Consider the following 27,510-nt stretch of genomic DNA (forward strand, 5'->3'; position numbering starts at 1 on the left):
GAGAGATGCAGATTGAATTTCGTGGGGCCCCCAAGGATGGAGCCAGGGTCAGAGAGGCAAGTTTAGGCTCACCTCAGTGGCAGAGTGTATTTCCTGTCCCTGGGAGTGTGGGAACCCAGGCTGTGACCAGTCTGGTTGGGGGTCAGAGTTTGGGTACCTGCAGTAGATTGGGAGAAGATAAGATGAGCTCTGAGATGCTTCCCAGCCATATTGACCATCTTTTTTTGAAGAGATTCATTCCTGTGACCAAGGGAGCTCCTTAGCATGGACTGCTCCCTGTTAAACCAGACTTGAGACAGAGGGAACTCATTCTTTCCTCTGTCCCAGCCGCCATCCCCAGCCAGGGCCTGGCTCCTGAGGGATGCCAGAAGACAAGCACCTTTTTCCTGGAACATCTGTAGCTGGGATCCTGGAGGAAGATACTTGCTCTGGGCTAGCAGCAAACCAGGACTGTTGAGGTTATGGGTTTTTTTTCTCAGTGGCCCCAGTCGAGGAGAAGATGTGGTCTTGAGGAGGCAACTCCCTGCTAACCCTAGGCCAGCCCTGGAGCAGGGTGCTCAAAGAATTCTGAGTCTCACCCAGGAAGCTACTTTCTGCTACTTCTACATACTTTGTGGGTAAGGAGGGAAAATTCCTAGTTATCAGCCTGAATAGAGAGTTTCTGGCAGGACTAGGAGACCCAGACCGGGCTCTGCTTCATCTCATTAGTCCTGAGTTGGTTATGGAGATAAAGAGCTCATTTCTTGTCCGAACCAAGGCCCTTAGCAGGCAGCCAGCTAGATGTTTACCTGACTCATGGTAAAAAGTGCTCACTGAATAGCTGCCATGCAAGCGAATGGCCTGGGTCCTAAGCTTCCAGGGACCCCAGTGAGTGTTGAGTGCTTCCTGTGATAAGGGCCCAGTTTTGCTGAATGTGGCCTCCTGTTGTGTCTTGCTCTCTCTTTCACTGTGCAGGAGTTGGGGCACTGGGGAGCCCCTCTAGTATATGGGGCACTTAACTTGGGGATATAAAACAGTGAGCTTAGGAGAGATTATGCTGATTTAGGGAGCCCTAGTTTCACCTTACCTCTTTTCTTAGGTGACCCTGGGGAAAGGATTCATGTACGTGTGTGTGTGTGCACGTGCGCACGCATGCACATACATGCAAGGAGTTGGGCCAGAGGAGACAGACCATTTAGCAGTGGAAGATCCAGAATTTATCTTTTGGGAAGATTCTTTGGCTGAGGAGGATTGTCTGGTGTACAGACTGTAAAGAGGGTTTAGACCACATGGTCTGCATCGTCTGGTACCGGGGAGCAGCTCTGACATTCTGGTTGGTAGGGCTGCTATAGCCACGGAACTAGGTAGGATCCTTGGCCTTAGTCAAGGATGACTTTAGCATGGGCCAGGCCTCTAGCATCTCAGAGGTATCCAGGGAGCCAGCCTATACCTGCTAGAAGTAATCTTACTTAAGATACTTAAAGATACCCATGGGCTCTCTATTTCCTGCTGAGCACATGAGGCCCTTCACAGTCTGGCCTAACCTAGTCCTCCAGCCTCTGTCCTTTCTTTCTGTATACTGTGGACTTCAGTCACCCTAAACTTTTACCTACTCATGTTTTCAGTCAGTCAGCAAATATCTCTTGAGTAGATCCTGTGCTGAATGAGAGATTAAGGCAGTGAGTAAGACAGAGTTCCTGCCTTCGTGGTACTTATATTGGCAGGGAAGGCAGACATTAAACAGGTACTTGCTTCAAATACAAAATTATTGCACATGTACCTTTGCCTCTACCTGTAGTATTCTCTACTATGTTCCACCATGTCAGGCTCCTAGTTCAATTATCTTCTTTGTGAAGCCTTTTCTGACTCCTTTCCCTGTGAAAGGTAGGGCTAGCCACTTCCTCTTCTTGGTCCTGTAGCACTGTGGTCACGTCTCCAGTGCTGGTATGATGATCTGCCTTTCTCCCGTTCTCAGCCTACTACCTGTTTTGTGGTAGGCACTTAAAACATTATCACATTTAATTCTCAGAACAACTCTGTGTAAGGTTTTATAGATGAAGGAAACTGAGGTTCAGAGAGGTTACATGACTTTTAAATGACTCCTCATCAGTGACACAGCCAGGATATGGAATAGCCGAGGGTTGAAGGGTTGGAATCCAGATGTGTCTGGATTAAAAATGCAATCCTGCATTTTTAATGACTACGTGAGATAGCCTTAAAAAATAATCTCTTGGCCGGGTGCGGTGGCTCACGCCTGTAATCCCAGCACTTTGGGAGGCTGAGGCGGGCGGATCACGAGGTCAGGAGATCAAGACTATCCTGGCTAACATAGTGAAACACCGTCTCTACTAAAAATACAAAAATTAGCCAGGCATGGTGGCGGGCGCCTGTAGTCCCAGCTACTCGGGAGGCTGAGGCAGGAGAATGGCGTGAACCCGGGAGGCGGAGCTTGCAGTGAGCCGAGATCGCGCCACTGCACTCCAGCCTGGGTGACATCTCTTGCATGGGTAGAAGCAGTGGTGTGACTCCCTCTCCATGCCTGGGGTCTTCTGAAAAATAGGCAATGCTTCATGAATTCTTTTTATTTATTATGTATTTATTTTTTACAGAGTCTCGCTCTGTCACCCAGGCTGGAGTGCAGTGGTGTGATCTCAGCTCACTGCAACCTCCACCTCCCAGGCCCAGGCAATTCTTCTGCCTCAGCCTCCCAAGTAGCTGGGATTACAGGCGTGCACCACCACGCCCAGCTAATTTTTGTATTTTTAGTACAGATAGGGTTTTGCCATGTTAACCAGGCTGGTCTCAAATTCCCGGCCTCAAGCGATCCACCTGCATCTGCCTCTCAAAGTGCTGGGATTACAGGCCTGAGCCACCTCACCCAGTCTTGAATTGTTTATGATATTTCTCTTGTTGTATACTGATTTTAGTATTTGAATTTCCAGTGTGAGCACAAATAAACTGAACAAAGGGATGAAGGGAAAGAAAGATTTAGAGTGTTTAGGAGCAGTTTTTCTCCCTGTGTAGAAATTGAGCTCAGCCTTCAAAATATTCTGCTGAATTTGAATCCTCAACCATGAAGAGGAGAAATACGAAGTTGGGGGCCAGTTTTGAACTTTTAGCAGCTGGAGCAGGCAGCACTGTCCCAGGTGTCAGGATGGGGCTCCGGTCCAGTAAAGGGGCCTCTTAAGGTGAAAATGTTCGTCACCTTCATTTGGTGAATAACCAAATTTGTAAGTTTGGTTAATAAACATTTGGTAGAAGAGTAAAACAAATAAATGAATGAGTGAAGCTGTGGGTTGGAGCCCCTGTTTGTGGCCTCCTACTACCCTGTTCTCATGCCCCAGGACAACAGCCTGTCTGTGCTGGGCCAGGGGACCAATGAGAGGAACAGCCAAGTCAGAGCAAGGTATTCGGACTGATCTGCTGGGATCTGGAGCAGGCTGCCAGGCAATAGACGAGTGCAGGGGCTCCCTCCGGCTACACACTCGGGCTGCAGGATCTTCTTAAGGGTTTGTCTTCCAAATGCCTCTGTGGTTCTGAGCCAAGCCTGAGAGCCCACAGTGGGGCCATGGCTGGATAAGATTACAATTTTCTCCTGCTCTGATTACAAGCAGCTTATCTGTGTTTTGCTGTTGTGGCTCTTCACAGGCTCAGGGAAAAAAAAAAAGGAAAATCTCATTTGTTCTTGTGTACTTTTCAGAGGGTCGATGAGTGGATGGCGAAGGAAGGCCTCTTAGATCCAAACGTCAAGTCAATTTTTGTCACCTGTGGAGACTGGGACTTAAAAGTCATGTGAGTATGAGAAGGGCTACTTTGCTGGCAGGGCTTGGAATCTGTGGGACCAGGTCTTGCCTTTTGGAGGCTTAAATGTCTACAAGGCAGCTGGGTCAGGGATTCTTCAGGTCTTTGAGGCTATCAGGGATAGAAGAGGGTTGGGAGCCCTGCCTTCTGCCTCTCTGGAGCAGGGTGTGGGCAAGTCAAGGGCCTGCCTGGATGGTTGGGGCCTTCCTGCCTTTGCCAGGTCTCACTGCTCATGACAGCCCTTCCGATTGCTGGGGCTGTGTGTTATTGCCCTGGAAGGGAGGATTTAAAAGAGTGTCTTGGAAAAAAAGATTTTAAGCCAAATACCATGTTTACTATGTAATGAAATACAGTAACTTATTTGTCAACCATATAAAGTAGGCATTATTATTCTTCCTATTTTATAGTTGAGGAAGTAAAGGTACAGAAAGGTTAAGTAATTTACCAAAGGACACACAGAGCCAGGATTCAAACTCAGGTCCTTGCTCTTAACTATTATACTATGCTGCCCCTTTATCTGGCCTGCAAGACCCTGGTGATCCAACTGGGAGCCCAGTGGTGGGATGAGAGAGAGCTGCTCTGGGAAGCTGCCCACATCACCAGCCTCCTCTTTCCTCCTTTGTCCCCACTGCTTTTTTACCTTTGTCTCCTGATCCTGTCCCGGTTATGGAAGACAAAACCGGTTCCTTTGCTGGGTTGACACTTGTGCATCTTGTCTGCCCTCATGAACTCCATGAGGGATTCAGATGGCCCCCAGGGAACTGAAGTGGGATGGAGGTGGTGGGGGCACTGTTTGCTGAGGAGTCATAGAATCAATTACCTCTGTGTTCATTGTGACTGAAGGTAGCAGCAAGTATTCTGTGTGTGTGTCTGTGTGTGTGTGTGTTTGAACTTTTGAGCATAAAGTGGGATGTTGGTGAGGGGTGTGGTGTAGTAGCTCTGCAGTAACATTTTCTACCATATCAGGTGTCATCTCCTCACCAAGGCCCTTTGTAAGCCTTGTGGATGCTGGGCATTGACGTGAAGTTATGTGCCCAGGTGGGTGTCAAGCCTGCTATTGGACCCCAACTTTCTAGGTGAGACAGGAGGAAGAAAAGGCCCAAATCACGTGAGCACACAGAGACCTCATCTCCCACACCCATCAGGTGTGTACACAAACTGACTGCACCCCTCTTGGTTTACTCCAGAGGGTCTCTATATTCCCACATGACATCTCTTTGTCAGGGAAGTTGTACAGGCTGGGACTAGAAGCAGATATGAATCAGAGGAGAAGTCCATGGAGAAGGAGTGGAAGAAGAAGACTCTTGTTCTTGTTAATGGCGTCCCGGGCAGCTTTGAGTACTTAAAGCAAGGAAGGGACTTAACGTGGATCTCTGTAGCCCAAGAGAAGCTACTCAAGGTGGGGCCAGTTTCAGGCTGATACCCAGAATTCTGGAGTTCATATGGCCCAGGAGGAAGGCCCTTTGGCCCAGTCCAGAGGTCCACTTCCTCCAGGTAGCCTCACCGGGACTCCCTTCATCCAGTGTTGTTCTCTCTTTGGCATCTTCACCTTCCAAACACACACATTTCAGAATCTTCTACTTTAACTGTGCACGATGTGTACGTATATGTGTATATGAAAACTTTCCCATGCATGAGGTTGGAGACTATAAGCTTGGAGTTGGTCTCCCCATGATATGGAGAGGGAATTTCAGAGGGTGCTGTCTTCTTTTGGTCTGGCCTGTTCTGGAGCACAGTGGGCCCTGGACAGGTGTTGGTGACCCAGGAGATTACCCTGCCTCTTCCTGAAAAATGATATCATCAAGAAAAGAGATTGAGTTGTGGAACCCAACCATATATTGAAAGGAAGCCAAGTTTTAATGAGCGCATACCTTACCACATCCACACCTTCTGACTACCATCTCTGGTGGGTGGTGGTATTGTCTTTCTTTTATAGGTGAAACAAACCAAAAACCCCTGTGGCTCAGAGAGCTAAAGACGTGTAGCTAGACAGAATTGAATTCTAAGACCGTGTAGTTTCCAAAAGAGATGGGTAGGGCAGACTTTGTGGACTGGTTTGGGTTTGGACTGGGAAGGCTGATGAAGCTTCAGAAAAGGGTTTTCAGAAAGGAAGCAGGTGGCAGGGCTTGGGGGAGGGAGCTCTGTGGCTGCCTCTTATAAGCAGGTCTCTGCATAACTGCTGGGAAGGCTCTTAATTAAATGTGTAACAAAATAAAAACAGCCGGAGAGGAAACCTAAGTAGTGCTGCGTGACAGCGCACAGCTAATCGGTGTTCCTGGAACCTCGGCAGAGGCTCGTCAGATGGCTCTCGTCAGAGCCATCACTTTTTTATGCGCCCGGTAAAGGCTGCAGATGAGCCTGACAAGGGTGGTGTTAAATTGACACTCACAACTTGTTGGTCTGTGGCTTACTTCTTATTTTGACATCCATTTTCAGATTTAACTAAGTCTTAGGAATTCAGCAAACATTTTCGTTTCACACTCTAGTTTCCGGAAGCCGTGTTTCCTTCTCATTGCTGTCCTTACCTCCTCCTCCCCTTCTCCCCTCAGCAGCTTCACATCACTTTTGTTGGAAACGGGCTGATAAGTGGGGCACTGAGAAATGGGAACTGAAGTGGCAGCATAAATCCCACTGGAGAAAAGAAATCTGCTCCCATCCTGACAAATCATTTTATGTCCATCTTTTGTCAAAGCCAGATGAGTTGATTCTCCAAGTTTACGTGGGCTTTGATGTGTAGTCACAGATGCTGCTAAGGCGAGTTTTTATTTAGTGGTGTGGATTTAATTTCCCCTCTCAATTTTTTCAAGAAACAACACTTGTTGTGGGTCTGGCTCTTGGTCAGCTTGCTTTCCCTACGTGACCCACTTTTTCTTTGCCTTGCCTGGTGTTTCTTGAAGCTTCCCATAGGGTTTGGTGTTGTTTCTCTGCTTGCCCAGGTAGAAAGTGCCTCTTTCAAAGGGCTCCATCTTTGGTATGGTGGTGGGGTTAGTGCTGGTGTAGACTGAGAAGGGACACCTGCACAGGCACCCACTTGAGGAACTTAGATTTTAGCCTGTAGCTTGAAGATCCAGGTTCACCAGCCATATAGCACAGCATGGCTGAGAACCTAGACTAGAGGCTTTCCCAGTGGGCCGTGAGTCTGAGAAGAAGGAAGATTGAGAAGAGGGAAAGACTGGAGGGAAAGAGCTAACCTGAGGGAGGCCCTGGCCCTTAGTGCAGTCTGGGAAGAGGCCCCTTTAGAGAGGGTAGGAGAATCAGATGCTGTTCTCTGGTGGAATAGGGGCCAGGGGCCTGCTCAGAGTCTGGTGAGAGGACCCTCACCTAGGCTCAGCCTCAGTTTTGGAGCAGGAAGTTTTCCTCCCCCTGGAGGGAGGAGAGAGGTTGAACACATAAATGCAGGCATTTGACTTCCTTTTTTTCCCCTGCCTTCTTGCTGGGGTGTGCATACTACATTCTGGCTGTGCTCTGCAGGTGTGGACCTGGAGTTCACTTCAGGTTTTAGGAGGTCTGGAGATGGAAAGATACTTGCCCAGATTACACTATCACTGTTGGAGATGGGGAGCATGCACTCAGCAGGGGCTACTGAGGTTTCTTCGAGGCCGCTGTCAAGCGGTCAAGACCACTGAAGAGACTGCCGCTACCTGGAGTGAAAGGTGCCATGATGGAACCATGCACCTGGGCGAGCACTGTGGGGTAGTGACCGTCCTGTGGGGATGTGGAAGATGGCTGGAAGGGTGGCCTAGTGATGTGCTTGCTGCGGGTCAGGCTGAGTCCTCTTGGCATTGCTGAACAGCTGACTACTTCAATCTTCTTGAAACCATCTTTATCTGTACTTTTGTCATGTTTTCTGTTTCTCTGGCTTCTCCTCCTCAGTCACTTGGGTAGATATTAATACTTGTTTCCTTCCTTTTTTTCATGTTGGTGTTTCTTAAATAGTGGTGTTTCTTTGATCTCTATCCTGGTTGTCTTTTCTGTTTATTCTACACATTCACACTTACCAGAGTGATCTCATCTTTGCCATAGCTTCAACTATCCTCTGTATGCTGATGTCTTCCAATCTTTTTCTCAACGGGCATCGCACCATTGCCCCTTGCCCACAGGTGTACCAGTTGGTACCAGCACTGAGCTGCATCACCTTTGATTAGCAGCCTGCTGGGGGAAGGGGCTTGAGTAAGAACTCCCTGCCAGTCCTGACTCGTCTCATTTCCCATTACTTTTATCTGTCATTGCAAGCGCTTGGGCTCCCCTCCTGAACTAATTAAGTTTGCGTGTGTTTAGACATATTGCCAAATAGGGCTTAGCAAAGCGGAACTGAGCTACATCTCTTTCTGAGTAGGGAAGGAAAGAGATATGAATGCTCCTCCACAAGGGCCAGGAAGAAGCATGGATGACATGGAGTGAATGCGTGCAGATGATGGGCATTGCCTGGCCTTCCTAGGGACACGGCAGGCCTGCCAGGCAGCCTTCTGATTGGCTGACAGGGACAGGTGAAAGCCCACCGTCCCGCTCTCTTAGTGAATTGGGCATTCTAAGGGGGCTGAGAATGGAAAGAGGGCAGGTTCTGAAGTATTTTTCTCCCAAGCACAAGCAAAGTTGAAAGTCAAATTTTGTGATATTTGCATGAGGAATTTGTAGGGCTGTGTGCTGTTTGCTACCAGTCTGAATCAACCTAGCTCCTAGGCCTACAACCACCTGTGTGGCTAGCAGAGTCAGGGTGACCTTTCCAAGTCTGTGAGAAGTACATCGGAAATTTGGATAGCCAAAGGCCCCAATTTCTGCTTTTGCCTAGAAGACTGCAATTCCTCCTGCTCAGCCATTGGAGTGGGTGGGTCAGGGTAGTGGAGGGAAGGAGAATAGTGTGCCCAGAACCTCCCCACCCTGGAGGTGATTGCATGTTTTTGTGTCAGACCGATGCCTGGAGCCTTTTCCCTAGTGTGGGGTGGCGTGAGGTCTGAGATGCCCTGTGGCAGAACATATTTGGGTCCTATCCAGGTGGCAGTTATGGGGGCAAACTATGTTGTGGCCTCCTTCTCTGAGGTAAGGAATGAGGGTATTGCTTACTACAAAAGCAGAAAAGCCAACTGAGGCTGTAGTCAGGGCCTCAGTCCTGTGGACGTGAGGGCAGTGGGTCAGCTTCCTGGCCATAAAAAGTTTCTTGATGGGTAAGGTTGGCTCAGAATCAGCCCAGGCTCCCAGTGCACAGTGGGGGCAGGGGGAGGAGGTTCTGAAGGTTGTATAGGAATTCTGGGCCTTAGAGTTGTAGTCTGAGCTCAGAGAGAATGGGAACCAGACCTTCTGCCCTCCCTTCAGTTTCCCTAGAGCCCTCTCGTCAGCAGAGGTGCACCGGGTTAGCCCCAAGAAGGCAGCGTGAGTTGATGGGGTCATGTTTCAGCTGCAGCTAATCCAAGTCACTCGATATAAATCTCTCCCTGCTGCCTCTCCCCTCCCTCCCATCCCCAACCCACAGACAGGGAAATGAATCCTGGCCTTCACCCTGAATACATCATGGCAGGCTTGCCTCTAATGAGAGAGGGCCATTCATTGTGAGGTGAAGCTCCCTGCAGAGCCTGGGATGCCATTAATTAAAGAAGAGCCACCTGAAGCCAGTCGTGCAGTGCAGCCTGCCACGCTCAGATGGAGTGGTGGTGGGGTAGCCTCGTTAGCCTGACAGCTCCTTGGGCTGAGAGTTTTTGGGCTTGTAGGAGGGAGGGGTGCTCCGCCTCTGCCTGATGCCCCTGGGGCTAGCCTACTCACAAACATGAAAGCCCCCTCCTGCACATGTCCCCGGGCCCAGAACTGGCACTAAAGGGGCTCCTGATGGTGGGCTTGGCTGGGGATTAACCATTTCCTAGATGCAGGCCTGAGGGTAGGAGCAGGTTTCTGTGGAGCCAAAGCATCTCTTCTGGTTCCCACCCTTGGCTCCCTTCACACTTATCCATGTGATCCTGGAGCTGCAAGTCAACAGGCGTCTCCCCCCATGTCCTTCCCTCAGAGCCTGAGTTTGGGATAGTTGCTCTGCTCTGGAAGGACTTCGTGCCTCAATGGGGACTGGGAGACAAGCTCTGCTGTCTGATCAACAAGCACCAACCTCTCCGTGGCAGACAGGGCCTCTGGCGTTTTACTTTCTGGGCGCTTCTAGGCTGTAGGGTGGAAACCCAGTGGCAACCTCATTTCCTTACCCACTAGGAAGGTGTCAGAGGGTCTAAATCATTGTAGTGATTATAGGAACCCCTGGAATGGAAATTCTGCTCAGTGAAAACCCTGATAAAAGATAAAGATACTTGCTTAATGACTGATCAGGCTTCGAGATGTTCAAGGCAGTAGGAGCCTCATGCTTTGGCCTGAGTTGATAACTGAGTGGTTCTTTACTGCTTAACTGGTCCAGAAGCAAGTGTTGCTGCCTTGCTTCTGGCCCTGGATTTGATATGAGGCTCTCCCCTTGACCATGGATGAGAGTCTTATCACCTCCTCCTTGCTGGCTGGAGGGGCTGTATGTTCTGAGACTTTCACCTTAGCCCAGAGTTGGGCTAACTCAGCCAGTCTCTGCCTGGTTTGTCAGGAAGACAAATTGGATCCTATGTTGGTGGCTCTTCAGGGCACTCTTTGGAAGTCTGGTTCTGTGTTCTGTGGCGGAATCCAACAGACAGGCTGCTTCAGAGGGCCTCAGAACCAGCTGGGCACCTGGCTGGACTGTATGACCTATCTCTGCTTTCCTATAGCTCACCTGTCATGGAATAGAGGTTCCATGCAGCTTCCCACCAGGCCACAACCTCCTAGGTGGGGGACCCGGGCTCTACCCTTTTGTGTTTTGAACATTTCTCACTTCCTAGGCCCATTTGCTTGGGCCTTTCTGACTTCTGTCAGATAGAGAGTGAAGACAGGAAGACCTTTTTTTCCCAAGCTCCAAGAAGGAACCACTGGTGCTCCTGGAAAATATTTTCCTTTCTATGAGATATTGTTTAGATCTGTGTTTTTTTAAAACCCTTTTTGAATATCAGCTTGTTTTTGGGTCTTTAAAAAAATTGAGGTCTGGTACAGTGGCCCACACCTGGAATCCCAGTGCTTTGGGAGGCTGAAGCAGCATTGTTTGAGTCCAGGAGTTTGAGACCAGCCTGGGGTAGCAAGGCCCTGTTTCTATTAAAAATAAAAATAAAAATAAAAAATAACCTGGTGTGGTGGCACATGCCTATAATCCTAGCTACTCAGGAGGCTGAGGCTGGAGGATTGCTTGATCCCAGGAGTTTGAGGCTGCAATGAACCGTGATTGTGCCACTGTACTCTAGCCTGGACAACAGAGTAAGATCCTGTCTCTTAAAAAAAAAATTAAGGTATGAAATAGGTACAGATGCATAAATATACAAATGTGAAGTATATAGCTCAGTATATTTTTATACAAGTATACACCTAGGGAACTACCACCCAGGTCAAGATCAAGAACCTTTTTCATCACCCCAGAAAGTTCCCTGGTGCCTCTTCCCAGTCAGTGATGCCTTCCCCTTGCCAATTAACCACTGTTCTGACTTCTGTTAGTTTTGGTTAGTTTTTACCTATTGTTGGCTTTCGTATAAATGGAATCATGCAAGGCATACTCTTTTGTGTCTGACTTCTTTCACCCAGGCTAGAGTTCAGTGCTGTGATTTTGGCTTACTGCAACTTCTACCTCCTTGGGCTCAAGTCATCCTCTCACCCCAACCTTCCGAGTAGCTGGGACTATAGGCACGTGCCACTGCGCCCAGCTAGTTTTTGTATTTTTTTTTTTGTGGAGACGGGGTTTTACCATGTTGCCCAGGCTGGTCTTGAACTCCTGAGCTCAAGCAGTCTGCCTGCCTTGGCCTCCCAAAGTGCTGAGATTACAGGCATGAGACACCGCACCCGACCTGTGTCTGACTTCTTTTGCATAACATAATGTATAGGAGATTCCTGTGCATCATTGTATGTATCAAGAATTTAGGCTTTTTATTATATTTCTGTGTAGTATTCCATCGTATTGTACTACATTTTGTTTATTCTTTTTTTATTGGAAAATCTATTATACTTTATTTAGTTATTTAGTATATGTTTGCTGAATGAATATGTGAATCTTCAATTTAATATGAGAATCTTCCTATGCCCATCAACTTGTCCCAATCCCCCTCACCCTTTCAAACCTAATTCCAGTCCTTTGGCCATGTGGTCTTCCCTGTCTATTCTGGAACCCACACTGTCCTCCCTCTTCTCTGTGGTCTTGTGATAGGGAGAGACTGGCCCCTGTGGAAGTGGCCTTTGAGCTGTATTGACTCATTTATTTATTCTTTCAGCAGGTGTGTTGACTACCTGCTGTGTGCCCTGCACTGCTCTAGGTATTAAGGATATAGCAGTGAATAAAGAAAGAAAACTTCCCAAACATCCCGCCTTCATGGAGTTTGCATTCCAGTGCTTGCAGCTGTCTGCCTTTTGGACCTAATGCTTGAAGAATCTTAGTCATGTCCAGGCTCTTCTGTCCTTTGGGATTCTGCAGGAGCTAGATGGCGAAGCCCTTGCCACCTTGGCAGGACTTCTCTAGGGCTTGTGGCCTTTTATTTTCCTTTTCTGCTGATGTTGGTACAGGTGACAGCTGCTGCTGCTGCTTGGCAGTGAAAGGGTTTCTCAATATTGGTGCTTCCCTTCCACTATCCTGGAGTCTGATTCCCTCTGTGAGAGGAGAGAATTAATCTCCAACTTTCCATGCCTGTAAGGTGAGTGACCTCTGTTTTGTCAGCGCTTGCCAATCTGTCCTCTAATTCCCAGCCAGGGTAATGGAGACATTACTTTGTGCTAAAGCAAACCACCAGTTCTCCTAGTGCAGATGTTATGCGGATCCAGGCACTGGGAAAGACAGGTCACATGCGGAGACAGCTCCGTAAGTGTCTCTTCACAGATGCAGAGGCACATGAAGGCTACAGGGGTGTTGGCACCTGAGCCACTGTGCTCCAGAACTGGGGCTGGCAGATTCAAGAGGCAAAGATGCCCTGCCATCATATTATTCTTATTCCCCAGCCGTGCCAATAGGGTGGCTGCTTCTGCTTGGTTTGAATTAGGTTTCTTTGGTCAGGTTCCCAAGAGCACATGAGAGGCTGTGAACACCCCAGTGAAAATGATGAGTCAGGGAGCAGAGGTCTTAGGAGTTGAAGGCCAGGGAACTCAAGGCTTCAACTGGCATAGTGGCCCATGCCTGAATTATTTGTGGACTCTGGGGGCTTAGCTTTGTAGGGCTTTGGGAAGGGCAACTATGAGTGGGTGGGATAAATTCTCAGTGTCCCTGGCTAAAGGGTGACACAACTCAGACTTGATAGTTCTGAAAAACTGTTTCTTCCAAAGCTTGCGAGGATGTTGGTTTGGGAAAGAAAGCCAGCCAGCCCAGAGAATCCCGGGAGCCTGACAGGCCTTTTTCTCTGCGATTCTTTCTCGCAGACAGCCCGAGGCAGCCTGTCTCTTTGTTAACAGAGTGACAGCAATGTGACACCATGGAAATAATTACTAACAAATCACGGTGCTGACTGCAAACAGCTCTCTGTCTTCAGAGGCATGTCAGGGTGCATTAGAGCAGGACTGGAGGAGCGGTGCATGTGGGGGCTGAGGCACAGCCTGCACTCAAACACTCTCTTCTTCCCCCACCCTGACCCCTTCCTGTGATATCTAACTTTCTCGCTCTTGGCCTTTCCCGACTAGGTCAGCTAAGGGGCAAGCTGGACAAGTGGCATGTAGCTGGTTCGGCTTCCTCTGGGCAGGTAGCTAGGACTCCCATCTTTGCCAAGGAGCACCTAGGTAGTGATGAGAGCCAGGAGTTTTCCATTATGGGGCCCCTAAAAGGTGGAAGGATGCTCTGTTTTTCTGATTTACTCTCTGCCATTGAGACCAGCCTCACCTGCCAGTAGTTTGGGTTTTGGGGTTACAGAACATTTGCTTCAACTGGACCCAGATTGTGGAGGGAGCCTTGCATCTGTGTTGGCTCAGCTCTGGTTTCTTCTTCAGTTGCCATAGTCAATTTTTGGTAAGTCAACTTTGTCCATTCCCTCTTGGTTAGCAGAGTGATTGCTCTGACGGTCGGGACTGTAAATAATGTTCCTGGTGTATGTGGCTGGAGGCAGCGCATGGGGTGGGGAAAGGAATGGAAGGAGGAGCAGCATTCCGGCTCCCTCGCTCGCCCCCTCCCCTCTCATACAATATTTATCCAGGGATGGGAGTCAGATGCAGCGACCTCAGGGGTCACCCAGTTAAATAGCTTCTGAACCTCCCTGCATTCTAATTGCTGCAGTTGTCCTTTGCTCTGGAGACTTCTCCTCCCCATTGTCTGCTGAGGCACACACTAATGGCTGTCCTCCCTGGCCCTGCTGGGAGGCACGGTGGAGGGGGGTGGAGAAGAGAGCTCATTGCTACCTTCCTTTCCCCAGGGATAAAGGAATCTAGGGCCTATTAACAAGTGGCTTTAGCTAGGATGAGCACAGTCCCTTGCCTTCCTGGCCCCCTCCCTAAACCTAGCTGGAGAAGGAGGCCCACGCAGTAGGCTTGGTTGATGGGGCCAAGGGGCTTTACCCATTCTCAGTCCTATAACCAGAATCATGGGACTAGTGATTCCTCTACAGGCTACAGGAAGCCAGGGGACAGACCCTTGAATTCTCAGCTGATGAACGTCATCCTGTGTTCCCATGGTCCCACACACAGGGTTTGGAAGCTTCTCATGAGTGATATTTCCTGTTGAAATTTGTTGCATTTTTCCCAAAGATTGGCCAAATGCAAAAGTCTGTTTGGTCCCCTGGAAGTTGATTTAGATGATTGCTCGTGGTAGCAGATGTGTCCCATTCATTGATTTAAGAGTGGCATGTGCTATACATCTTCACGAGGACCTTTCAGTAAATATCAGTTACCCTCCACTGCAGCTCTTCTCTCCCAAGGAATCCTGTTGGAAATTGCCATTGAAGGTGCTGACCCCAGCATATCCCGGAAGTGCTGGCATTCCGGTAGTAGCCTAAAGTCGGCACCTGTTGAGAGCTGCCCTGGGCCCTGTAAGTACTGTGCTGGGGACTATGGGGACTGCCAAGTGATCAGGACAGAAAGACCAGCATGCCTATACCTAATTATAGGGTAAGTAAGGTAGAGTATGAAAACACTACAATGAAGGCAGAAAACAAATGCTGTGAGAATCCAGAGGAGCACTGTAGAGAGATGGAATGGTAGTATTTTTTTTTAGTAGTAAACTTTTTTTTCTTTTGAACAGAATTTTAAAGTCCAGTGTGAATCTGGTTGAAGATGGGGAAAAGCCCTACCCATTCTTCCTCTCCCATTCTTCCTCCTTTCCCCCCGGTCCATGAAGTAGCCTGATGTTCCTCCTTAGAACCCTAGAACTCCATGGAGCACACTTTAAAAATCACTAGCCTATTCTAATGCCCGCCCAGAAGTCTTACTCTGTATAGGACAAGTGCTTACACCTCTTGAAGGTGTCAGGGGAGCTGGAATCAGGGCAGAGGAGACCAGCTAGAAGGTTAAGGGTACAGCTGTGTCTTGAGTACCTATATGAGAGCAGAGGTCAGACTGCAACCCAGATCCTGAATGCTAGGAGGATGCCTCTCTGCGGAGCCTCCAGAGGGCATCGTAGGCCACACAACAGCAGTTCAGGCATAGGGTCAAGATGGCCACAGGCCAGGGGAAGACTGTAGTGGGATGAGCGAGTTATCTTGGAGACAGCTCAATCTGCTAAGGAGCTCCTGGTTTCCCTGGCCAAAAAGAGAATAGCTTATTAGCTGAGGCACTGACCAAAGTGTCTTGGAAACCTCCCATCACTTGCTCAGCCTCCTCTCCATACCCACTCCCTACTGGGGCTTCTGCCATTCCATCTGGGAAAGAGAGCTCTGGCCAAGCCCTGGTGGCAGTTCCAGCACTTCTACAGTCATGACAGGTGGGGCACTGTGCCTTTCCCTGATGAGTTGCCGTGGAAAGGACGCTGGAGAGGCACTTGTCTTATTATTTCCCTAGAGAGGGGCTGGGGAGATACAAGTTACAGAATTTTAAGGACTATTTGTGGCACTGGGGAGGTGCTTGTCATACGGTTCCACAGCGTGTTTGTGGCACTTGTATGCTTCGTGTGGTCTCCATAGGGAAGAAATGAGAGATAGTTGGCAGATAGGCTAAAGAGCCATGGAGCAGGGAGGCGCTATGTGCATATACAGTGCCTTTTGGAGACTTTGAGCAACTTTGGCACTAGGGATTTGAAGCTGGTTTTCCTTGGGAACGCCAGCAGCCTGGACCATGGAGCATCCCTCTGCACTGCCTGTGCTGTGGTTTCTGTTGGGAACTCTCCAGAGCAGCATGTCTGGGAACACTTCCAGCTGTGCCGCCAGACCCAGACGCAGGTGACGGCCTTTCGTCTGTACTATAGGGAAACCAAGAGGAAATTAAATGTCATTTGCCCCCTGCACAGCAGGTCGCTGCCAGATCAGACACTCCTGCTCAGAGCTGTGCAGAGGGCACCCGTGGGAGGGCTTATGCCTGCAGCCATGTCGTGTGAGCTGTGGAGACTCCCAGGTGATGGCCTGGCTCATTCCCAGGGCTTTCTCTGCCCGGCTGGGTTCACCCTGGCCTGGAGCCCAGCCCAGTGCTACATGGCAGCTGTGGCCCGTGCCAGGCCAGAGGTGCGTGTGTACCAGTAGGGGGAAGTGGAGGGGAAGGGCAGAGCCTGGGAGTAGAGGACACACAGGACAGTGAGGTGATCAACCCTTCCTCAAAGAAGCTGTGTGGCATTGTGGAAAGAATAGGGCTTTTAGAATGAAGAGACCTAGTTTCGATTCCTGGCTTTACTGCTTTCTAGTTGTAGGGTCTTGGGAAAGTCACATTCCCACTCTCATCCTCCATTCCTTTATCTGTAAAATAATAAGGAGCTCTGGCCCTGACATCTGTGGGGGAAGTGTAGCTTCCTGTTAGGACTGATGCCAGAGTTTCTCACCCCACCTCGCCTGGGTCTGGAAGCATGGCCTGTAACCCCTTGCCGTGGGGCCTCACTGTGAAGTGAGTGAGCTGAAGTTGGTTGAGGTGGGGTGGGTGGTAAGTCTGGCCAGGAAGGCACAGCTGGTCATCTCTCCCTGCCTCAGGCCTTTCCTTCTTATCCTAGTCCTCTCAACAAGGCATCCCAAGGCCTTGATGAGATGCGTAAGGGTAACAGTGGCAAGACAAAGTGAGAGGCTTGCCGAGGTCACCCAGCCTCACCTTGGGGCTCTGCCAGCTCCCTCCAACCTCATGCTTGCATTCTTCTCCCTGTTTGAGAGGACAGCGGGGCTTGCCCCACCCCTTTCTGCCCTTGAAGTCCTGGTGGTAGGCCGTAGTTCTCAGCTCTGCCATGACGTTTTATTAACAGGGCTTTGGGAAAATATGTTTTAATACTGCCAGAGTTCTCCCTAGAAAACCCCCCAGCCCCCAGCTCACCTCCATCTGAAGCCTGGCTGTTGGTGGTGAAATTCATTAGTGTTCCCTGACAGGCAGTGGCGACAGAGGCGCTCGCTGTCGGCTTCCCGCTCCCTCGCTCTCGTGCTCCTGCTTCACGCACACTGATATTTAAAGCTGATGGGCTGCTTATAGACTTCTTGTACCATGACAAGTTTGGGGAGGGGGTTGGGGAGGAAGAGACAGACAAGGAGCCAGCTGTCATGCTGATATTTCAAACAGTACTCTTCTCCTGACCCTTTGCAGGCTCCAGCAAGTGTATCATCTTTCTGAAGCCTGTGGTTGGAATTGTAACCTGCAGCCGTCCCAGAGGAGGGGGGCAAGTGTGGGGGCAAAGTGGGCTGATAAGTCAGCAGTGCATTCCCTCTGGGGCTGTGGGCAGGCAGAGGAGAACGGAGGGACCGCATGTGTGCATGCACGCACACTTGCTTGAGCCTGGGGAATTGCAGCTGAGTCTCTGAGTGCCTTCGACATTGCCCTCCCACCAGCAGAAGTGAGATGGCCACTTCTCAGTAGTCACTCCTGCAGTGACCATTCTGTGTCTGCTATGGTTATCTTCTGAGTGGGCCTGGAAGCTTTCTCAAGAGAGAAATCAGGTTCCATTAGCCTCTGTCTGAGGGTCCTGGGTCTCAGTGATACTCCTGAATATAAAGTGGTCGGTTGAGGTAGAAAGCTCTCTCATTTTGTGTCTGGACTGGGGTCTTGGCTTTTGTTCCTTGGTATTTGTGTGCTGATTCTTTGGATTTGGAGAATGAGTCCCAAGGTGCTTCCTCTATTCATAACTCCTTCCCTCAGCCCAAGCTTCATGGAATTCGTTTTGCAGCTGTGGAGTGGTTCTGGAACTTTCCTTCTTCCTGTCACCCCCAGCAAGCCTTCTCCCGTATCCTTTTCCTGACCAAGGCACTGTCTTGTCAATGCAGGTGGCCTGGAAGCATCTCCAAAGGCCATTGCAGGTTTGGTCTCAATCGATCTCCTTATAGCCAGAATCCCTTCTATGAGGCCTTATTTGTAAAGCATGTTACCCTTGGTTGGCTCCTTTAACCCTCACAGAGCAGGGCATGGAGGTGAAGTCACTTACCCCAGGACACATGGTCATTTGACCAAGTTATCTTAGTGTAGTGGAGCCGTGGTACTGGACAGGGGTTGAACCGCATGCCTTACCATCAGGGGACTTTGATGGGGAGAATGAGTCCCAAGGTGCCTTCTCCATCTGTAACTCCAGGTCCTGCAGTAGGCGAGGTCACTGGGGAAAAGGCCAGGCTCCTCTCCTCCTTGCTCTTTTGCCTTGTCAGTGCCATCAGTGCTGTCACTGGCATCCTCAGTTTCAGGCGCAGCAGTGTGGGACTCTCTGTCTGAGGGGTTATTCATAAAACAACCTGAACATCTTCTGTTGGAGGTGGAGCCAACCTTTTTTCTGTGTAGGCTGAAGTGTATTATTGAACTGTCAAGGACCAGCTTTGATGCGATCTGCTCCTATAGTATCCCCAGCCCTCCCCAGCACTCTGTCCTGTAGGCTTCTAGCAGGGGTTTATGGCCAACCAAGGGTAACATGCTTTACAAATAAGGCCTCATAGAAGGGATTCTGGCTATAAGGAGATCGATTGAGACTAAACCTGCAATGGCCTTTGAGGATGCTTCCAGGCCACCTGGGCAGTGCTTTTCTCTTCCTGTTTTTGCTGGTTCCTATCCTGGCTAAAGGCACTGAGTGCTAGGCCTGCCATGCTGTGTCTTCTGACATGGTGCATCATGCAGGTGAGATAGATACTAACCAGCTTTGATAAGTAGGAGGCTCATGCATTAATTTTTTATACATCAGCAGTGGCCAAGTGAGTGAATTCAATTATGAGTCTGCCTTCTCTCTACCCTCCTCCGCTCAATGTGGTAGTTCAGAGCTGAGACTAAGGAACCTGTTGAAATGAGAAACCCCTATTTCCTAGCTTGACCCCCTCACTAATTCGGGTTAAATTGCTACGCTGTTGCAGTGGTGACACATTGTGTCTGCCTCTGTTTGTATAAGAGGATGCAGTGGGGGAGGAAGGACCAATTTGTGCAGAGATAAAAGGTGTCATGGGCAGATAACTAACGTCCCAGTCTCGTGCCTGCTCTCATTGTTGCTCAATTTGCTCCGTGTGTAAGCTCATCCTTCCCCTCTTTCTTCCTTCCCTCCCCTTGGTCATATTTTACCTCGATGCCACAGTGTAATGATGCCCTGCGTAGTGGGGGAGGAGATAGGCACCTCTGGCTGACAGCCCTTCCTGATAACCAAATTCCAGCCCATCCATCACTAGCTACTCTCCTCAACTTGAGGAAAAGTGATCGTGAAAGGTGGGCCGTTTATCACCCGGGGTCTGTTTATCTCCTCTGGGTGGGGGAATGGAAAGAGGAGAGACAAAGAGCTGTGTCCCCAGCTAAGTGCTGCCTTGGCTGGAGTAGCCTGAACATGTTGGATACAGACTCACATCATGCTGCCCGTGGAGGCTCTGACTAGATAGGACTCCCTGACTGGGATCCAGTGGGAATGGGCCCTTTCCTGAGGCTCAAGACTTGGAGAGAAGCATAGGAAATCGTGGCAGTTATGAGCTGCAGGGCCGCTAGGGACAGCGTTCTTTGAGAGTGTATTGGAATGAGCAAGTGTGGCAACTCTGCATGGAAGCAAGCCCACCCACCCCTCACAGGTGTCCCTGTGGCAGGATCTTCCAACTGGCTGGTTGGTTGGCTTCTACTGGCCCACTCCTCCCGAAGCCTGGGCCTTCTGTGCCTCCATGGTCCCATGATGACTTTGAAGAAGACAGAGCCTCTCCACACTCCCCCATTTCTGCATATCACATGGGATACAGTAGTTTGCTCCTGCAGGCGAACAGTATGTGCCTATCCTGGAGCTGGTGGGCACCAGGACTGCCAGCCCACATCACTCCAAGATCCAGGTCTCACAGCCTTTCTTGAGAGGGAGAAAGGAGCCAGGGAGGCCTCTAGAGTCTGCTGGTCTCCCTCCTCTTCAAAGGTTTGAGTCTCCTAAATGTGAGAATGACATGCATCTCCCTGAGTTGGGTCTGCCTCTAAGTCTTAAAGAGATGAAAGCATGGAAGGCAGAGTGTCCATCGCCTTTTCCAGCATGGTGCCTGCTCTTTTGCTGGTCCTGGCTGTTGGCCTGTCTGCCAGTCTGTCCGGCAGACCTCCATGGATATGCAGCTTTCCTTGCCTCTGCCTAGCAGCTCTCCCCCAACGTCTGCCTCACCTAATCTTCAAAGCTGAGCTCCCGCTCACAATGGCTTCACCATGGCCATAGCCATTAGCGAGGGGGGTGTTCCCCTAATGAGCTACTCCCGTGCCTTGGCTGGCGCCGGGCTAGCCACACCTGTTTGCCATCAGGGCTGTCTCGGCCCAGCCAGTGTGGCTCAGTTGCAGGTGGTAGGGCTGAATGAGGAGTGGGGTGGGGAAGGCTGGCTCCTTTTGCTTTGTGCTGTGTGCTTATGGGGATGAGGGGCAGTTTCTTACACCCCTGTTTCCTCTGTATTGTTCTCTTCTTTCTAAGCAGGGGGAATGCTCTTTGCTTTCTTTTCTGTTATTCAAAAGGAGTAATAAAGGAACTTGAGTATCTCATCTCTTCTCATTTTCCCTGGATAGAGTAGAGAGGAGCCGGTTAGGGTCTGAGGGTAGGGCTTGTTAATCTTTTCAGGTGACCCTGAGGGGCCAGTGTGGTAATAGGATTACATGATAAATGCCAAGGGCGGACCCCCTTTCTGGCCTTAGACCCATAGTCTTTGGAAAGCAATCATGTCCCTTGGTTTGGAGCCCACAGGCAGGACTGGGGGACCCTTCCTTAAAGGGGCCTCTTGCATTCATGAAGCTGAAGGAAGTTTTGATTTGGTTGAAAAAAATCTCATTCCTTTTTATGGCCTGGACATAATTGGCTCTTTTCTATTGGCCATCAGTGATGTCATTCCGGCCCTCATAAAGAAGGGGAAATCACACCTGTGGACTTGGTGCATAAAATTTCATTGGGCAACAGTAATAAGCATGACCAGATGATGTTTGGGCAGTTGGGGAGCTTTGTGCCCAGTGAATCCAGCTGCATGGAGACCTGGGCACCATAAACCTGCCTGCACGTTCGTGCCCGCAGGCAAGTCCAGGGCCCACTGCCAGTGGCTCTTTTCTTGGGATCACGATCTGGTAGGAATGTACAGCATTCAGACCCTTTGTGCCTGGGGAACTTTTTTTTTTTTTTGAGAAATCGGTGGAACCATGTACCCACTGATACCCACTGACCTTAGGCTCCTAAGAACCTTGAACCCAGGTGTGACCTTGAGCAGTGACCACTATGCTACCTGCTTCTCTAAGGCCCAGGCTTTGCCTTCCCAGGGACTGTAAAGAGCCCTGAGTGTATCTATACAGCTTATGCCTGTGCAGTCAGAAGCTTTAGGTTCCGTTTCTAGTACTACCCTTGTCCTGTTGTATGATTGAGCAAATCCTTTTCTTCTCTGAGCCTCAGTTTCCTCTTTTTTGTAAGGGATGGTGACCACTCTAACCCACCTTCCTCACAGATTTCCTGTCTTGATCCTCTCTAAGCTGGGGTAGGATGTGTGATAGAGATGTGTAACTGTCTTCCCATGAGGCACTTGCAAGCTCAAGTTCTGGCATTTGGCCCTATGTCTCTCATGAAGATGGGGCTGGGCCCTGCTACATTTGTACAGCTTGTGTCTTGGAGTCACAGGGCTGGGATGACCCAGAGGACTACTCAGCAACCTGAATGCCTGTGAGTGAGTCTACAAACTGCATGTGTAACTGCAAGTGACTACAGCCCCTGAGTAAGAATTACAGTGCCTAACCCCCATGTGCATCAGTCAGACATGGGATTCAGAATGGCACTCAGGACTGCTGCTGAGCCATATCTCAGGCTGAGTATCCAACCTGACTGCCTGGTCTGTCCTCAGTGTGGCCCCTCTGGGATAGGTCCTCCTCTGAGAAGAATAGGCATCATCCTACTGACCTAGACTCTTCCTAGACAGTGGAAATGCCTACAGCTATGTCTACCCTTAAATTCTGCTAAAGAGAGAGCCCGTCCCTCTCCCAGGGCTAGCCAGGGCCAAAAGGACTCCTGGCCTGTGTCAACTAAAAGAATCAGAGAGTGCTGCAGTTGGCTAGGGGAGAATAAGATCGAGGCTCCCTGCCTTTTGCTGGCCAGTCCTCCTGGCTTATTCCTTTGTAGATTCTGCTGCTTCTGGTGGCCCCCTTCACTCATAGACCTTAATGTGATTTTTCTAAAACAGCTGAGTTCAGCAAGCATTTTCACAAATACCAAGGATAAGGAACATGAAAGAAAGATTGAAGGAAATATAATTATTGTCAGATTACAGTTCTGCTTCTTAGGCAACCATATTCTAGCTCCTAAGGCTACCTTTCATCCTTAAAAACCTTGCCTCATTTCCTCATGTTCTTGGTCCTTCATCCCACATGGGCACGTATATCTGGATACCCCTTCATCATGTTGGCCTCAGCCAGAATTTCCCTTCCAGGAAACTGACCAGTTGTAGTTAATGTCACTGTGCCACTTGGATGTTTAAGAGTAACCTGTTCTTCAGGTGAGATATCTTGGGTCTTATAAAAGTAAATCCTTACTATACACTGCCTGAAACAAAGGGATCAATTTTCTGTTACTATCTGTCAAATATTTGAAGGGTAATGGAGGGAAGCCTGGACTGCCTTGAACTTTCTGGAGTGGAATCAGTCATCTCAACTGGATTCTTGTAGCCAAACTTTCTAGAAAAGGATTTTGCACTTGTAATCGCCACTGTCTTATCTCTCACTCTTTCCACACTTTGCAGCTTGCCTTCTGCCTCCCACACTCGGTCCACTGATGCCCTTTTCACCAAGATTACTTGTGACCTCCTCGTTACTAAATCCATTGGGTGTTCCTCAGCTGTCATCTTGCTTGACCACTCTATGGCAGTTGACACTAATGACTTACATTTCAAACTCAAAAATCAGTTCTATATATTCCAGAAAGGGGAAGCACGCTTTTATCACAGTTTAGGTTGACCGCAGGTAATATGAAGTGGGGTCAAAAGAGCATGTCTGATCTTAGGTGTCTAATACCCTGAGAAACATCTGGGGCCCTGCCCTTTGGGAATGGGGATAGGTTGGGTAAGTCCTGACTCATGGCATATTGTCTCCTGAGGAACTCTTGAAGTTGATAAGGATATGTGGCTTGGAGAAGGGAACTCTGATGGAAGCTTTCTGGACTCTCAGATCTTGGAAGGGTTCTGTGAGGAAAAGATGGAAGTATCGTTCTCTGTATTTTCTAAAGACATACTTTGGACCCATGGGTAGAAGTTACAGGGAGACAGACTAGTATTTAAGGAAGGATGTTCTAAGAATCGAGTCCAAAATTAGATTTGGCCACTTCATGAAGTGAGGTCCTTGTGTGTGATGATGGTCTGATGGAGGTAACCTGGTTTCATTTTAGCTCAATAAAACTTGCAAGGCATTAGCCTGGGCCCTCTGCTCACCTTGCTCTATTCTGTTCCCCGGGTGATCTTATTTACTCTCCTGGCTTTAATTTTACTTATGTTAATGATTACATTAATAATTATATTAATGATTTGACAATCCATAGTCTTATTCCAGACCTCTCTTCAAAACTAGATATCCAGTTGCCTCTGAGACACCATTCCACTGCCAGATATCTTCTAGGCACCTCAAACTAGGCAGCTCAAACTCAGCAGACATCGAGTGCTTATTGCGTATCAAGCATGTATCTAAAACTGCATTCCCAAACTCATGCTTCCTTCTAGTGGCGTACTAAAGATGGGGCAGGGGAGCAGTTCTCCCACAGTTTGGGCAGAAAGTGGGTATGCTACAGGTAGAGCATTTAAAAATAATAATAAAATTGACCAAATGCTGGCTTGCTCCAGATGTCACATAGGCTGTCCATGCCACTGCTTACTTCTTTGGATCCATCTTAGTGAGTAGCACGAAGCTAGCCAAGCAGAGGTCTACTGCTTTCTCACTGGGTCCCACATTTCATTTAGTCACCGGGGCCTCCTTTACATCTTAATGTCTGTTCCTTGATCACCATCTTTTCCACTACTGTTTCTCTCTGCTGGCTCCTACCCTGCTCTTTTAGTCTATTATTTTTGCTGCCTCTAGAACAATCTTGGTAAATCACAACTCATCAGAGGCTCTCCATTGCCTGTGGCAAAACTTTTCTCTTAGGAATAAGACTATGATCTTTCCTGGCTGATATTTCCAGTATTGTCTTCCTCCATCCTTGCGTATGCCCCCATACTCCAACTTAAGGCTGTTTTTTGTCTTTCTTTCATTGCCCATACCTCTGAACAAACCGAGCCCTTTATGGACAAGAGTTACATCTTACTTTTTGACTCCTAAGTTCCTGACCCTTGTTAAGCATCAATGCATGTTTGATTGAATGGATTTGTCTGAGTAAAACCATCACCAGCTAGAGAGGGAGATAGTTGATAAATTCTAATTTAAAGAAAAAAACAAGAACAGACCCTTGATTTAAATTCTGACCTCTTCTTATCCTTCTACCTGCCCTCTACTCTATCTGAAACAAACCTGTAGCCAGAGGCTTAAATGTGAGCTGAAACCCCTGCTCATCTATCTCTAAATCATATACTCTGCCTTTCTCTCCTCCTGTCTTGTCTGTCTGTCTCTCTGCTGTAACAAAATAACAAACCAGTGCATATAAAGAACATAGACTTTGGAGTCAGACAGAACTGGGTTCAGTTCTTGGCACTATCATATTTTAGCTGTGGGACCTTGGGTAACCTCTCTAAATCTCATTTTCTCATCTGTAAAATGTAGACAACAGTACCTGTGTCTCAGCATTGCTTTGAAGATTAAATGTGAAAATATAAGGTGCTTGGCATACTGTAAGCCATTAGGAAATAGTGGCCTGCTGCTATTATTTTGCAAAGAGTTCTTGGGCTCTCACGCTTGGATCTGAGGGCTAGAGCTGGAGCCCAGTGTCCATGGTGCTGGAGGTGGGGGTTCCTTTCTTTGGTGGGGTGGGACCCATGGCTAATGGGTTGACCTTTTGAGGTCTGTCTGTCTTGTATGCTCTGTTGGACTTCCCATATTAAGACTTCATACCTGGGACATGGATGCCCCCAACTTGTTCTCTCTTCCCTTTTTTTTTGTAGGCTCCCAGGCCAGTGCCAGTACTTGGGCTTGCCAGTGGCGGATTACTTCAAGCAGTGGATTAATCTGAAAAAGGTACTGTGTCTGAGCCCCAACTGGGTGCTTCCCCTGAGGCACAAGAGCCTCAGAGCTCCCGTCCTTTGCTTTCTTTTCTTATATCTGTTCTCCCTCTTTTTCTTTTTGTTCTTCTCTTTTCTTAACCTCATCCTTTTCCTTAGCTAATATGCACTGAAATGTGGTTATTTCTGACAGTGGAGAGCTGCTTGGGGACCCGGCTGCTGGGCAGATTATGACACTGCCCTAGTTGGTGTCCCCCAGACATGCAGAGAAGTCCCAGTTAAGGAGATTTTGGGGTCTCTTGCTCAGAGCTGAATCTGTGGGCAGAGCTGGCTTGTCTCTAGGAGAGACATGGCACTAGCTGAGCCTCTGGGAAAGTATTCTCCTTTGTTATCATCATGAATGTGGCCTCTGACCCTCGTAACTGGCCCTGATACATCACTCTGGTTGGGAGGCAGAGTACATTTAAGTTGGCTTTGTTCCTGCCTTGCTCCAGGAGAGCCTGGCTCATGTGAGGAAGAGCCATGGAAACTAGAGTCCAATTCTCTTTGGACATGAGGGCGGAGACTGGAACTTATGTAGCATCAAGCACCTGGGGAGTTGGCGCTCAGGCTACGGACTGGCAAGGACCCTGTGTGGCTACGATAGTGAGCCCTGGCAGAGAATGAATCACTTAGAAAACTGTACTTTCCTAGCAGAGTATTCCTGCTCTAGAGGGATCCTTGCTCCAGGAGGCCCAGTCCACTAGGGAGACTCACCCCCATAAATCATTCTGACCTAAGGGCAGCAGTCCTGGAACAGCCTCAGGAACCTCATGCTACCAGTCAGAGGAAGCTCAGAGAAAGGAGAACACACCGGGAGTCAAGGTAGTGGCTTCTAGGGGGCTTAGAGAAGAGAGAGGTCAAGGAGGGTGAGGCTAGGTATGGCCAGGAGTTGAGTCTTGACCTGGGCATTCAAGGAAGATGGGATATGGATAGGAGGAGGAGAGAATGCTTTCTTGACAGGGAGGGCAGCATGCTTTTGGTGTGTGGGGGGGCTGGAGCCAAGCAAACATGTGGAGGAGCAGTGGAAGAGAAAGCTTTATAAGTATTTGTGCCACACTGACAATGACCTTGGACTTAGTTCCATGCTTTGTGGCATCATTTGTGAAGTCCTTTGCTTTCCACTGGTGGACAGGTGCTTTGCACTTGGCTTGTTTGCAGTTTGACTCCTACCCTCCTCTCCTGCTGATCTCCCATGAAACTGGGCAACTGCTGCTTACTACTCCTCTTGGGCTGAAGAAGCTAGGCACTCCCCTAGCTTTGGGCCTTGTCCTGTGGCTTGCCTTCTGTCTGAAATGTCCCTCAGTCATCTTCATCAGACATATTCCCTGCCCTGGAAGATTCAACTCAGGTATCACTTCTGCTGAGAAGCCCAGCAGTCAGTCTCTTGCCTTTAGGTTCCTTGGCACTTGGGAAATCACTTATCTCAGTTGAAACTGAATCCATGTGTATTTCCTTCCAGACATGGCCATCTGGATCACAGAGATGAAGTCTGGTTCTTCTCTGTGTCTCCAGTGGCTAGGCCAGGGCTGGGTATAGAGTATGTGCTCAGTGAGTAATTGCTGGCTGACGGATTCATCTTTGAGAACTAGTTCCATAGAGGTCCCCCAAGGCAGAGCTAGGCATGTGGGTGGGGCTAGGCATGTGGGGCTAGGCATGGACCCCTGGAATATAGCATACCGGCTGTCAGAGCACATCTGAGGCTGCTTGCTGGCCTCAGCAAATGCAATGTGAAGGCCCGGCCAGGCGAGGCAGGCGCTGACCATGAACAATTACCCTGTGAAGTTCACTAGACTTTTTGGTGTATGGATAGCTCCCTGCCTCCAGGTTCCTTGGCAGAAAGGCAGGAAAGCAGCCGACCCGTGTGGTAACATTATCACTCAGGGCCACCTTGGTGCTGCTGGCCCAAAGGGTGGGGGTAGAGGCAGGCTGCCCAGAGTCTGTTCAGTTTGGTTCCCCTGCAGACTGTGCTGACCTGAAGAGGAAGGGAATAGGTACAAGGCGAAACTGAGGACTCTGTTCC

General features: G+C 49.1%; 1 protein-coding gene across 16 annotated transcripts in view; it reads left to right on the top strand.

The window, feature by feature from the left end:
• Nucleotides 1–27,510, top strand: part of ERI3 (ERI1 exoribonuclease family member 3) — a 133,351-nt gene that overhangs the window by 43,814 nt on the left and 62,027 nt on the right. For all 16 annotated transcript variants that reach the window (XM_063627700.1, XM_063627705.1, XM_055255348.2 and 13 more), the window contains 2 exons: nt 3,680–3,771; nt 25,392–25,464. In XM_063627700.1, coding sequence (XP_063483770.1) covers nt 3,680–3,771; nt 25,392–25,464 — 165 coding nt within the window. The remainder of the gene's footprint in view (nt 1–3,679; nt 3,772–25,391; nt 25,465–27,510) is intronic.

The sequence above is a fragment of the Symphalangus syndactylus genome, chromosome 12, assembly GCF_028878055.3.
Source record: "Symphalangus syndactylus isolate Jambi chromosome 12, NHGRI_mSymSyn1-v2.1_pri, whole genome shotgun sequence".
NCBI lineage: Eukaryota > Metazoa > Chordata > Mammalia > Primates > Hylobatidae > Symphalangus > Symphalangus syndactylus.